Source organism: Solea solea, chromosome 2 (assembly GCF_958295425.1).
Source record: "Solea solea chromosome 2, fSolSol10.1, whole genome shotgun sequence".
Taxonomy (NCBI): domain Eukaryota; kingdom Metazoa; phylum Chordata; class Actinopteri; order Pleuronectiformes; family Soleidae; genus Solea; species Solea solea.
In genome coordinates this window covers 39,527,491-39,543,029 of record NC_081135.1, presented here as the reverse complement: position 1 = coordinate 39,543,029, position 15,539 = coordinate 39,527,491, and the positions used below count along the sequence as shown (strand labels likewise).

Sequence of the window (15,539 nt, the reverse complement as noted above, 5' to 3'; positions counted from 1 at the left end):
ATCAGGAATGGTTTTGTATCTTTGGGCCATATATTTCTTCTTTTGTTTCTGAAAATCTGAATCAGCATATCTCTGGGCCATGTATTTTTTCTTTACTTTCTGAAGATCAGGATTTGTTTTGTATCGTCGGACCATTTTTTCTTTCTTTTTGTCTTGAACATGAGGTTTGGCATAATACCTGTTGGATGACAACAGTCTCCGTCTGTGGTAGTGACGGTCTTCCACATACTTGGTTTTCAAAGCTCGCTTTTTTTTCCCCTGAAATTCTGGGCAGGTGGCATATTTCTTTTTTTGACTTTGAAGTTTTCTTGTTCGAGCTGTGGACTTTTGAGGTTGTGCTTGGCCTTCTTTGCATGCTTTGCGTGTAGCTTTCCGTCGCCGTTGTTTACTGAGTTTTGTTACATTTGGTGCTGCCTTTGATGTTTTGTCTTCCACCACATGTGGCACATTAACATCAGTTTTTCCTGGCTGTTCTCTACATGAGCTGCTCTCTTGGTAGTGGTCCTCCTCACACATTTTGTGTGCTTCAGATTGAGGGGAGTCCTCCACACTGCTCACTTGGTCTTGGTCCTCCTCACGTACTTCGGGTGCTTCAGGTTGAGGTAAGTCCTCCACACTGCTCACATGGTCTTGGTCCTCCTCACACAGTTTGGGTGCTGCAGGTTGAGGTGCGTCCTCCACATTGCTCTCTGTGACATCTGCTGTCACGTTGCTCTGTGGGGGTGGTCGTGGTGGTGAGGCCACTTCTCTTTCAAAAGAAAGAGGCACAAACTCATAGCTGGAATAAGCACTGCGCTCCCTGAAAAGCCTGTGGATGTGGTTGACCAGACCATGGAGGTGGGTGAACGTCATCAGAATTGCTCTTCCAGTTGGGGAAGGCAAACCTCTGGCACTCCTTGAATGGGAATCAAAGATACCATACTCACCAGATCTGGTGCGAAACACCGCAAAGCACTCGGGAGAGACCAGGAGCAAAGCGAGGCTCACATCTCTAGAGAGGCACTTCAGCTGTTTAGCCAGGGGCAGCCACCATTGCTTCCTTCCTGGGCTGTTGACTTGTGCCTTCAGATAGCCACACCTCACATCGGACAAGCGCACACCGTAGATGTTTTCATCTGTGAGAACTTGGCGGGGCAGTTCTTCAACAGCTAGGTGGTTGCTATGGAACCTTTTCTCGAACAGGAGCTGTTGCTTAATAGCAACATAGAGCGAATCTCCCTGTTCGAGAACTCGGTCGAGGTGAGGTGTGGTGAAGAGCACGTCTTCACTTTGGAAGGCCAGGAAGGTTAGAGCAATGCAGGTACACTGGTGATTTCGAGAGAACGACGTGTACCTTGAGTCGTTCTGCGAATGTGTCGCCCTCAGGGAATGCTCCTCCCGCCTGGCTGAAGCCTGAAAAGAAATATGGAGAATTATTATAATTACAGTTATAAACATACATGGTTAAAGAAAGTCCAAACTTTTACCAAAGTGAATTATCCCTCTGCCACAGTTCTAACTTCTTTTGTACTATTTTGTCAAAGGAGAACTTACTGCAAACACATTTTTTATTGAAGTCATTGTCATTTTTAAAAGTGTTTTATTATACAGCATTTATTTAACAGTGTTACAGTTTCTTTGCAATCTGTTTTTTTATACACAAGTGGCTAATACTCTTCTGTATATTTATTTGTACACCTATATACACACACTAGATGTGAATGCAAGCATTTGTGTGTGCGTGCATCAACTGTGCATGATGGAAACTTACAATTCCAACTGGGTCGTGGGAGCAGGAGGGTTCATCGTCCAGCAGGATTGATGATTTTCCTGGTGGTGTTGCAGTTTTCATCATCTGATAGTAAACAACAGCAAGTTTAGAAAACATGGAAGTGACACAGTGATGTCACTGAGCAGGAGGTGAGAAACAAACTGTACCTTTCTAGCTGGAGACAGTAAGGGGCTGAGTCCATGTCGCATTGTCCAGGTCGGTGTGGTTGGTGAAGGGGTTTCAGGCTGCTGTTGACACATGATGTTCAATATAAGTGAAATGAAGCTCGCCACCTAGTGTTTTGTTTTAATACATAACCTTTCATTTAAAGACAACGTGTTGAGTATGCTACAGGTGTCAGAAGAAACATACTGGTTCAACAGGAGAACTTGAGCAGGAGGCTGCATCCTTCACTGCGCTGGGCTCTCCGGTGGGTGCAGCTGCCTGAGTCACCTGTGAACACAATTAACCAATGAAACCAAAGGCTTTTAGTGACACAATTTACTCTGTTCATATTATATGTATTACTTCTACACCTTGAAAATACAGAAGTGCATTGCATTCATTTGAAAAAAACAGACCAAAAAACTGTATTACTCAGAAAAACAGAAATATTTACTCAAAGAGTTTTGTTTTTATTTTTTTCTAAGTGACTGCAATGTGCTTCCATATTAACACACACACACACATACATAGATATATACACACACATATATATATGATATGGAACACAAACTTTGATGTCACAGCACCAAACACTACATGTTGTCCATGGCCAACCAGGCACACACAGATTTATCCAACTAAAAATTAAACTGTACCAAACTGGAACACATGTTACAAAAGACAAATCAATATATTGATACATTATGAGTGTGAATGTTTTTAGTGCTTGTTTTAGTGGATTTAGTTGTTGTCTAGATGTAGATAAGGTGACTTGTGAATGTGTGTCAACTGTGCGTGGTGGAAACACACCTTTCCAACTGGGTCGTAGGAGCAGGAGGGTGCATCGTCCAGGATGATGGAGGATGTTGCTGGGGGTGGTCCAGTTTTCATCATCTGATAGTAAACAGCAAGTTTAGAGAATGTGGAAGTGACACAGAGATGTCACTGAAAAGGAGGTGAGAAACATACTGTACCTTCCTAACTGGAGATTGAAAGGGGCTGAGTGTGTCTGTAACCGTCCAGGTGTGTTTGGTGGGTGAAGGGGTCTCAGGCAGCTGTTGACACATGATGTTCAATATAAGTGAAATGAAGCGCGCCACCTAGTGTTTTGTTTTAATACATAACCTTTTGTTTAAAGACAATGTGTTGAGTATGCTGCAGGTGTTTGAAATGACTAAACTGTGTCAGAAGAAACATACTTGTTCAACAGGAGCACGTGAGGAGGAGGGTGCATCCTCAGCTGCGCTGAGCTCTGCGGTTGGTGCAGATACCCGAGTCACCTGTGAACACAATGAACCAATGAAACCAAAGGCTTTTAGTGACACCATTTACTCTGTGGATATTAAATGAAACCACTACATGTTTCTCCATACACTGATCATCCCCAGTGCTACAATGACAGAGGATGGCTTGCAGTGGTGTATAACAAACTTATTTAAGTAAAATACATACACAAATACAAAATAAAATACATACACAAATACATAAGTGAAAATGATATAAAGTTAAAGTCACCCACAAGAAAATCACTTCAGTAAGTCTTAAAGTTGCTCACATTAAATGTACTCAAGTATCAAAAGTATCTTATAAAATACACATTAAGTACAAGTTTTAAAGTACACATAAAAAGCAGCAAAACAATCAAACATGGTTGGACGGAGAGTTATTAAGCGCCTTTATCTCGTGGCACTTCACTCTGTATGTTTCAGGATTTTCCCCCATCCCATGGTAGCCAAACATTGATGCCAGGTATGATCACAAGTGACTGTTGTCTTCTACTGAAGGAGATGCCGTCAGTGTGTTCATGTTTCCGTGTCTTCCTCATCATCGTTGACTGCAGAGGTAGTCATGTCGATCTCCGCCGCCCTGCCCTTACCGCTAATCTTCAGGAGTAGCGTACGTTGTTCTTCTCGTCCTCTCAGACACGCCCATTCCACAAAATCCCATTACATTTGTTTTTTCCCCCTCAAAAATACTTTTATTGAATTTTTACACAAAAATGTACAGTTATAAAATGTCAACAGGAGCTTATAAAGAGCACAATCAACACATAGGTCAAGATAGATGATCCTGTACATCCATAGTGAGGAAAGAAAGCAGCAGTACAGAAGAAAAACACATAACATGAAACCTTATATATTTATATTTTCATTTGTAAAAACTAACTAGGGGGCAAACATCAAAGTAACAGAGTAGAAAGTATATTTTTAATATTTATATGTGTAGAGTCAAAGATAAAGTCTTGATAGAAAAAAAAAGTGACCTTAAGTACAGATCCTGAAATATTACTTTATAAGTAGTGTAACAAAGTACATGTACTCTGTTACTATCCACCCGTGATAGCTTGTTATCTCACCTGTCTAGGAGAAGCTGGTGCAGGTCCAGACACAGCACTGGCGGTTTTTGTCTTCAGAGACACTGCAGCACGTGGTTTAGCGTCCTTCTAAATCACAAAAAAAACAATGGCCCCCAAAGAAGCTTCATTTAGGTGGTTTATTTACACAAAAGTACTAGAAATTATTTTCAAACAAATGATTAAGAGTAAAATAAAGTCATGTAAAAATGACCAACCTTGGTCAGTCTCCTCTTTGGTTTGGTTTTCTGCAGACACACCACAACAACAGAGACAACAGAAACACCTTTAAGTAGCCGTATCTGGGCAAATGATCATCATTTGACCATTTTACATTTCGTGTGGAAGGAAGAACATCTTTATACAGTACCTTTGGACTCGCCGGGCTAACGGGAGTCTCAAGCTGTGACGGAACAAACTGATCCATCACATCCAAGACCTCAGGGGAGAAGACCACGGGATTCAGCGGAAGGGGAGGAGCCTGAGCCATGGCTGGTGCTGGCTGTCCCTGTAGAAGACACATAAAATGTAAATGAGTGGTTATTTGCCTGGTCAGCATAGCAAACTATACACAATAACAGCAACAGCATTTCTGGCATTCTACAGTCAAAGCTTCAGGGTCATCAGGTTACACTGTGTGAAACCATTACCTTTCTGCCTCGTCCAACAACTGCCCAGTCAAATGGGTCGTTTGGCTGGGCCACAGTTGCTTCTCCCCTCACAACGAGTATTGGGGAGAAGCGTCTCGGAGAGGATGTCGATTTTGGGGAAAGCTGTTGCACAGGAGCTGGTGTCAGAAACTGTTTGTATGTGGCTCCCCACAACAGCTGCACCAAGATGTTCATCCCCTCCGTGTCACTGAGGTGCACCTGCAAGAATATGCAATTGATGTTCATTTATGTCCAAGAACTGGTCAAACTTTATATATACATGACATGTGCTCTTTGCCTCAAGATTCTACTTACGCCATCTTTGCACCACAGTTCACGACGTCCGAGGGGAAAGTGCTCAGCCACGGACAGGTACATGACACCTTCAAAACAAACAATCAATGACTGCGACTTCCTCAATGACAGCATTTGAGGAATGACAAAATCCTAATATTAATATTTAATGAGGTTGGCTGACAACATGTAGGACATTCTACATTTACCTGCACTTGCACATGCATTCTATCTTTACATACCCATTCGTGCTGCCACACGATGAAACTCCTGGCGTAGGAGTTCCTGCAGTCCTGCCTCTACAGTCAGGCGTGGAACAAAGTCCATGACATACAGCTGTGAAAAGAAGAAGTCAGTCACAACAACACATCAAAGCAGTTGAAATGAAAGAAATAGCACTTGTGTACAAAAGTGTACGAATACAAGACATTCACCTGAGGCCAGCGACTGCGGACGCTGGTCAGAAGCAGGCCGAAGTCTCTCCCGGATTGCTCGACGGTGCAACTGGCTTCCACGTTGTTGCCAGGGGCCAAAACACAGACCAAGTCAGGGTCCCGAGGCAGAACAGCATTTCTGACCTCAGTCCTTAACTCGGCAGCACAGGCCCCCGGTGTGGACATGAAGCCGAAGGAGAAACGTTCGGGCGGCATCTGATGGACTCCATCTACGAGGCCTCGTAGATGGGAGTCACCGATGACCAAAACAAACTGCAACATCAGAAGAAATGTTTTTAGAAGAAAAAAAAAAATCTAAAAAAAATCACCAATAACTCTTGGAATAAAGAGCTCTGACCATAAATGATGCAGAAAACCATACCTTTTTGTCTGGTGCATCGGCTGGAATGACCAGTTTATGTTGCTTCCCTGAAAAGGGAGAAACTGGCCACGGGTTGACTGGCAGACGAACACCTGTCCCGTAATCTATTTAGAAACCGGGAAGACAACTTGTTAAACTTTTGAACATTATTTATATAAAGACAATAATGAAACACAAAGTAGGTTACATACTGGCACGGGAAGATGCGTCAGCAGTACGGGGGGGAGAGGCCCGTGGGCTGTCCTGGTCCAGCTTGGTCCAGCGCAGCTTCTGGGCCTGAGAGCGCTTTCCCTTCCGTGGCATCCTGAACAAAACAAAAAGATAAGAAGGAGGCAAGGAGAGAATGGACTGCTAATAGAATGATGTAATCCTATACAAACCTTAAGACAAATGAGGTTTGTCAATCAGAGTGTTGAGGAAGGTCAAGTTGAAATCTTCAAACATATGGAAAAAGAGACAGATGTAAAACAGGAAAGATTATGTACAGTCAATACAGCAGACACAGAGCAGAAAGTTGACAGCCAATAAGACAGCCTAAACAGCAGTTAGGTTTCTCTACCACGACTTTAAGATAAACTTTGTGTTGGATAGACTTAGTTAAAAAGGACTATAGAGCTGTTTCTTTGAGGAGCTATGCTCTATTCGCCACGGGGCGTCGATCAGGACACAATGACAGGAGATGAGAGATCAGTTTGTTCAGTTTACAGAATAGTTGCAGGCACATGTGAGTTACAGGCAGACGGTGAATGAACAACAACATGCACTGAGCTCAAATACGTGTGCGTGTGTGTGTGTGTGGTTTTGGAGGACACAAAGAATAACAATGGCGAGTCTCACCTAATACTGCAATTACAAACATCACATACTACAGGATTTATAATCACAGTATATAATCAGCTCTTAATAATAATAATAATAATATAGTTAACACAATAACCTTTCCATGAACATCAATCCACCACCTTAGTACTATAGAACACACACACCAAAAACATAACTTTTAAAGTGATGATTATTAATGTTTACTCCTTATGTTTAGGATATAAGTAAGCACGAAACTATTTTTCTAATGCTGAGTGTTTACAGCTAGTTATTTTGTAACACTGTTACTGTGTTGATAAATATTGAAATATTTACATTTAACATTTAATCTGTGTCTATTATAACCAGATCCTGAAATGCAGATGTGACATGAGGGTTTTCTGAATAAAGAGCACTAACGTTTACATTTAACTGATTTTGATTAATCGTTTTTATATATTAACATTGATGAACACATATACACATATACACACACACAGAGGGGGTTCACATTAATGAACATATATACACACATACTGTATATCTACACAGGGGGCATTGATGAACATCTATACAATTGCAGTCTGTCTGTGTATGTGTGATTATTGGTTTCATATTCACATTGATGAACATATATACACACATACATACATACACACACACACACACACACACATATATACACACACACACACACACACATACATACATACACACACGTTCATCAATGTGAATATAAAAATTATTAATCAAAATCAGTTAAATGTGCTCTTTATTCAGAAAACCCTCATGTCACATCTACATTTCAGGATCTGGTTATTATAGACACAGATTAACTGTTAAATATGAATATTTCAATATTTATAATCACAGTAACAACACTCAGCATTAGAAAAATACATATGTTGGTTTGGTGCTTACTTATATCCTAAACATAAGGAGTAAACATTTATAATCAACAAAGGCGAGTCTCACCTAATACTGCAATTACAAACATCACATACTACAGGATTTATAATCACAGTATATAATCAGCTCTTATTAATAATAATAATAATAATAATAATAATAATAATAATAATAATAATATAATAATATAGTTAACACAATAACCTCTCCATGAACATCAATCCACCACCTTAGTATTATAGAACACACACCAAAAACATGTAACTTTTAAAGTGATGATTATTAATGTTTACTCCTTATGTTTAGGATATAAGTAAGCACCAAACCAACGTATGTATTTTTCTAATGCTGAGTGTTTACAGCTAGTAATATGTGCAACACTGTTACTGTGTTGATAAATATTGAAATATTTACATTTAACATTTAATCTGTGTCTATAATAACCAGATCCTGAAATGCAGATGTGAAGTGAGGGTTTTCTGAATAAAGAGCACTAACGTTTACATTTAACTGATTTTGATTAATCGTTTTTATATTCACACTGATGAACACATACACACACACACACACACACACACACACAGAGGGGGTTCTCATTAATGAACATATATACACACACATACTGTATATCTACACAGGGGGCATTGATGAACATCTATACAATTGCAGTCTGTCTGTGTATGTGTGATTATTGGTTTCATATTCACATTGATGAACATATATACACACATATACATACACACACACACACACACACACACACACACACATATACATACACACGTTCATCATGTGAATATAAAAATGATTAATCAAAATCAGTTAAATGTGCTCTTTATTCAGAAAACCCTCATGTCACATCTACATTTCAGGATCTGGTTATTATAGACACAGATTAACTGTTAAATATGAATATTTCAATATTTATAATCACAGTGACAACACTCGGCATTAGAAAAATACATATGTTGGTTTGGTGCTTACTTATATCCTAAACATAAGGAGTAGACATTTATAATCAACAATGGCGAGTCTCACCTAATACTGCAATTACAAACATCACATACTACAGGATTTATAATCACAGTATATTATCAGCTCTTAATAATAATAATAATAATAATAATAATAATAATATAGTTAACACAATAACCTCTCCATGAACATCAATCCACCACCTTAGTATTATAGAACACACACCAAAAACATGTAACTTTTAAAGTGATGATTATTAATGTTTACTCCTTATGTTTAGGATATAAGTAACGTATGTATTTTTCTAATGCTGAGTGTTTACAGCTAGTAATATGTGTAACACTGTTACTGTGTTGATAAATATTGAAATATTTACATTTAACATTTAATCTGTGTCTATAATAACCAGATCCTGAAATGCAGATGTGAAGTGAGGGTTTTCTGAATAAAGAGCACTAACGTTTACATTTAACTGATTTTGATTAATCGTTTTTATATTCACATTGATGAACACACATACACACACACGGTTCACATTAATGAACATACACACATACTGTATATCTACACATGGGGCATTGATGAACATCTATACAATTGCAGTATGTCTGTGTATGTATGATTATTGGTTTCATATTCACATTGATTGACATTGACATTAAACTGAAAAGCAGTAACTTCCCACACAATATTACAACAATCTCAAATGGAACGGCCACATTAAGAGCATTTCTCTCACACACGCACACACACATGAAGCCAGCGAAGCCCGCGAAAGAAAAAAAAACACACTGCAGTCCATCGACTCTAGCACGACTTTAAAATACACTCGGATTAAAACTCTACAACAACACACATTAAACTGAAAAGCAGTTACTTCCCACACAATATTACAACAATCTCAAATGGAACGGCCACATTAAGAGCATTTCTCTCACACACGCACACACACATGAAGCCAGCGAAGCCCGCGAAAAAAAACAAAACACACTGCAGTCCATCGACTCTAGCACGACTTTAAAATACACTCGGATTAAAACTCTACAACAACACACATTAAACTGAAAAGCAGTAACTTCCCACACAATATTACAACAATCTCAAATGAACCGGCCACATTAAGAGCATTTCTGTCACACACGCACTCATCAATCCACCACCTTAGTACTATAGAACACACACACCAAAAACATAACTTTTAAAGTGATGATTATTAATGTTTACTCCTTATGTTTAGGATATAAGTAAGCACGAAACTATTTTTCTAATGCTGAGTGTTTACAGCTAGTTATTTTGTAACACTGTTACTGTGTTGATAAATATTGAAATATTTACATTTAACATTTAATCTGTGTCTATTATAACCAGATCCTGAAATGCAGATGTGACATGAGGGTTTTCTGAATAAAGAGCACTAACGTTTACATTTAACTGATTTTGATTAATCGTTTTTATATATTAACATTGATGAACACATATACACATATACACACACACAGAGGGGGTTCACATTAATGAACATATATACACACATACTGTATATCTACACAGGGGGCATTGATGAACATCTATACAATTGCAGTCTGTCTGTGTATGTGTGATTATTGGTTTCATATTCACATTGATGAACATATATACACACATACATACATACACACACACACACACACACACATATATACACACACACACACACACACATACATACATACACACACGTTCATCAATGTGAATATAAAAATTATTAATCAAAATCAGTTAAATGTGCTCTTTATTCAGAAAACCCTCATGTCACATCTACATTTCAGGATCTGGTTATTATAGACACAGATTAACTGTTAAATATGAATATTTCAATATTTATAATCACAGTAACAACACTCAGCATTAGAAAAATACATATGTTGGTTTGGTGCTTACTTATATCCTAAACATAAGGAGTAAACATTTATAATCAACAAAGGCGAGTCTCACCTAATACTGCAATTACAAACATCACATACTACAGGATTTATAATCACAGTATATAATCAGCTCTTATTAATAATAATAATAATAATAATAATAATAATAATAATAATATAATAATATAGTTAACACAATAACCTCTCCATGAACATCAATCCACCACCTTAGTATTATAGAACACACACCAAAAACATGTAACTTTTAAAGTGATGATTATTAATGTTTACTCCTTATGTTTAGGATATAAGTAAGCACCAAACCAACGTATGTATTTTTCTAATGCTGAGTGTTTACAGCTAGTAATATGTGCAACACTGTTACTGTGTTGATAAATATTGAAATATTTACATTTAACATTTAATCTGTGTCTATAATAACCAGATCCTGAAATGCAGATGTGAAGTGAGGGTTTTCTGAATAAAGAGCACTAACGTTTACATTTAACTGATTTTGATTAATCGTTTTTATATTCACACTGATGAACACATACACACACACACACACACACACACACACAGAGGGGGTTCTCATTAATGAACATATATACACACACATACTGTATATCTACACAGGGGGCATTGATGAACATCTATACAATTGCAGTCTGTCTGTGTATGTGTGATTATTGGTTTCATATTCACATTGATGAACATATATACACACATATACATACACACACACACACACACACACACACACACACATATACATACACACGTTCATCATGTGAATATAAAAATGATTAATCAAAATCAGTTAAATGTGCTCTTTATTCAGAAAACCCTCATGTCACATCTACATTTCAGGATCTGGTTATTATAGACACAGATTAACTGTTAAATATGAATATTTCAATATTTATAATCACAGTGACAACACTCGGCATTAGAAAAATACATATGTTGGTTTGGTGCTTACTTATATCCTAAACATAAGGAGTAGACATTTATAATCAACAATGGCGAGTCTCACCTAATACTGCAATTACAAACATCACATACTACAGGATTTATAATCACAGTATATTATCAGCTCTTAATAATAATAATAATAATAATAATAATAATAATATAGTTAACACAATAACCTCTCCATGAACATCAATCCACCACCTTAGTATTATAGAACACACACCAAAAACATGTAACTTTTAAAGTGATGATTATTAATGTTTACTCCTTATGTTTAGGATATAAGTAACGTATGTATTTTTCTAATGCTGAGTGTTTACAGCTAGTAATATGTGTAACACTGTTACTGTGTTGATAAATATTGAAATATTTACATTTAACATTTAATCTGTGTCTATAATAACCAGATCCTGAAATGCAGATGTGAAGTGAGGGTTTTCTGAATAAAGAGCACTAACGTTTACATTTAACTGATTTTGATTAATCGTTTTTATATTCACATTGATGAACACACATACACACACACGGTTCACATTAATGAACATACACACATACTGTATATCTACACATGGGGCATTGATGAACATCTATACAATTGCAGTATGTCTGTGTATGTATGATTATTGGTTTCATATTCACATTGATTGACATTGACATTAAACTGAAAAGCAGTAACTTCCCACACAATATTACAACAATCTCAAATGGAACGGCCACATTAAGAGCATTTCTCTCACACACGCACACACACATGAAGCCAGCGAAGCCCGCGAAAGAAAAAAAAACACACTGCAGTCCATCGACTCTAGCACGACTTTAAAATACACTCGGATTAAAACTCTACAACAACACACATTAAACTGAAAAGCAGTTACTTCCCACACAATATTACAACAATCTCAAATGGAACGGCCACATTAAGAGCATTTCTCTCACACACGCACACACACATGAAGCCAGCGAAGCCCGCGAAAAAAAACAAAACACACTGCAGTCCATCGACTCTAGCACGACTTTAAAATACACTCGGATTAAAACTCTACAACAACACACATTAAACTGAAAAGCAGTAACTTCCCACACAATATTACAACAATCTCAAATGAACCGGCCACATTAAGAGCATTTCTGTCACACACGCACACACACATGAAGCCAGCGAACCCCGCGAAAAAAAAAAAAAAAAACACAGCGCAGTCCATCGACTCTAGCACGACTTTAAAATACACTCGGATTAAAACTCAACAACAACACACATTAAACTGAAAAGCAGTAACTTCCCACACAATATTACAACAACTTCAAATGAACCGGCCACATTAAGAGCATTTCTCTCACACACGCACGCACACACAAAACCAAATTACTTAATTAATAAGATAACTCACCAGTTGTTAAGCTGAAGAAGGTCGAGAAGAGATCCGGTAATGTCCTCAAACGATGTAGATTCGATGAAATGGTCCAAAAAGGTATTCCAAAGTCTCCCACAAAGTTATCCAACAAATCCAATGCCTTTCACAGAAACTGCTAGAAGCAAAGGGGGCGATGCCAGCGGGTCCAGGTTATTTATAGTAGGGAGGCGGGAGCTTCAAGCACTGACCAATCACAGTGTGACGTGAAGGTGGTGTGACGATTGAGCACCACACCCTCTGCCACACACATACAGAGAGTGAAGATTGAACGACACACCCTCTGCCAAGCACACACACACACAGACACCTCTGCCTAACTTTCATAGAAACTGCTAGAAGCTTCAAGCATTGACCAATCACAGTGTGACACTGTGGTGTTGTGATGATTTGAACACCACACCCTCTGCCACACACATACATGCAGAGACAATTACACACACACACCTGCAGTTCTCCCAAATCTCTGAGAAGCAGAGAAAACAGCATGTTTTAAAGTTGTCATATTTTAAGAACGGTTGATGATAGAGATAAAATTTTTGGTTTGTGAGCGTCAGGAGGCTTTCGGCAGCTGCCACATTTAAGTTTGTGACAAAAATTGACAGAGAAATCACAGTTTTAAAATCATTTTTGCAGAACTCCAAAGCAGACATTTAACATGTAAGTGCATGGAGGCTGTGACCAGAATATAATCAGCTCTTAATAATAATAATAATAATAATAATAATAATAATAATATAGTTAACACAATAACCTCTCCATGAACATCAATCCACCACCTTAGTATTATAGAACACACACCAAAAACATGTAACTTTTAAAGTGATGATTATTAATTTTTACTCCTTATGTTTAGGATATAAGTAAGCACCAAACCAACGTATGTATTTTTCTAATGCCGAGTGTTTACAGCTAGTAATATGTGTAACACTGTTACTGTGTTGATAAATATTGAAATATTTACATTTAACATTTAATCTGTGTCTATAATAACCAGATCCTGAAATGCAGATGTGACATGAGGGTTTTCTGAATAAAGAGCACTAACGTTTACATTTAACTGATTTTGATTAATCGTTTTTATATATTAACATTGATGAACACATATACACATATACACACACACACACACACACACAGAGAGAGGGGGGTTCACATTAATGAACATATATACACACATACTGTAGATCTACACAGGGGGCATTGATGAACATCTATACAATTGCAGTCTGTCTGTGTATGTGTGATTAATTGGTTTCATATTCACATTAATGAACATATATATATATACACACACACAAATACATACACACACATATACATATATACACATATACACACAGACACACATATATACATACATATATATATACACACACAAATACGTGTGTGTGTATATATATACATATATATATGGATGTAGGTGATTTTAAGAAAAACTACATGTCATATGAAAATTAAAAAACACACAGGGTTAGACGACAACCATGGCCACGTTTTAGTGTAAAAATTGTCAGTGTAGGTTGGAAATTGTGGGCAGGAGAAGAGTTTGTTTAGAGATTTCTCTGATTATTTGTGAATCTCAGCAGAGTCCGTCACTGAAGCAGCGCACACATTTCCCATTATTGTGTGAGTGGAGGTTATTTCGCAGTTTTTTACGATTTCTGTGGCCATGGTTACTCGAAACGCTTAGAAAAGACATAGCACACCATTCCTGGCCAAGGCGCACGTTTTGATATAACATGTGTGGGGGTGTTCTTAAAACTGTGGGAGGAGTAGCGCGCCAAAGTTTTGCGTGGAAGAATAGCAATTCAATACAGAGAGACTTATTACAAGCCCCTCCCTAAGTCCCCTCTTCTCCTTACACACGCACACACACGCACGCACACACCTGTCCCTATCTCTCCAAAACTCTCTCTGAGAACAGAGAAAACAGCATGTTTTAAAGTTGTCATATTTCAAGAACGGTTGATGATAGAGATACAATTTTTGGTTTGTGAGCGTCAGGAGGCTTTCAGCTGCTCCCATCTCAAAATTTGTGACAAACGGGCTTGAATTGACAGAGGAATCACAGTTTTAAAATCACCCTCGGGTTGATTTTTCCACAACTCCAAAGCAGACATTTTAACATGGGAGTGAATGGAGAGTGTGACCATAACTCTCTGCGCTTTGAGGTGATTTTAAGAAAAACTACAAGTCATATGAACATGAAAACACACACAGGGTTACACGACACCCATGGCAACATTTTGATGTAAAAATTATCAGTGTAGGTTGAAAATTGTGGGCAGGAGAAGAGTTTGTTTAGAGATTTTTGGTGATTATTTTGCTGGATCTCGCTAGAGTGGCACACTCTAGCGATCCGCCCCCACACTTTCCAGACCACACACACAATCATTATAAAATCTGAAAACGTAAAAAAAAAGTACAAAACGTAAACTGCGATTGTTTAAAAACCGTAACATGGATCAAAATGTCGACTTAGGTCAGAAAAGTCCCAAGTCTTGTGACCCGTTTAAAGTTCCAACCACGTTTCTG

At 37.9% G+C, this 15,539-nt stretch overlaps 1 protein-coding gene across 1 annotated transcript; it reads right to left on the bottom strand.

The window, feature by feature from the left end:
- Positions 1-92: 92 nt before the first annotated feature.
- On the bottom strand, positions 93-6,918 carry LOC131475253 (uncharacterized). The gene is made up of 17 exons (XM_058653230.1): positions 6,220-6,918; positions 6,029-6,132; positions 5,647-5,919; positions 5,455-5,548; positions 5,234-5,301; positions 4,919-5,137; positions 4,639-4,776; positions 4,487-4,516; positions 4,272-4,358; positions 3,115-3,195; positions 2,890-2,970; positions 2,726-2,809; positions 2,123-2,203; positions 1,918-1,998; positions 1,751-1,834; positions 480-1,392; positions 93-178 (listed from the first exon to the last, which is right to left on the bottom strand). The coding sequence occupies exons 1-17, from the start codon at positions 6,329-6,331 to the stop codon at positions 93-95; spliced, it is 2,616 nt and encodes an 871-aa protein (XP_058509213.1). The 5' UTR covers positions 6,332-6,918.
- Positions 6,919-15,539: the final 8,621 nt, after the last annotated feature.

What these genes read in the sequence shown, in the direction of transcription:
- LOC131475253 (XM_058653230.1), bottom strand. Translation starts at nt 6,331, where the DNA reads ATGCCACGGAAGGGAAAGCGCTCTCAGGCCCAGAAGCTGCGCTGGACC. An exon ending in TTAGCCCGGCGAGTCCAAAG is followed by an intron (nt 4,517 to 4,638) that starts GTACTGTATAAA and finishes GTGTGTCTGCAG; the next exon opens with AAAACCAAACCAAAGAGGAG. An exon ending in CTACCAAGAGAGCAGCTCAT is followed by an intron (nt 179 to 479) that starts GTAGAGAACAGC and finishes GTCATCCAACAG; the next exon opens with GTATTATGCCAAACCTCATG.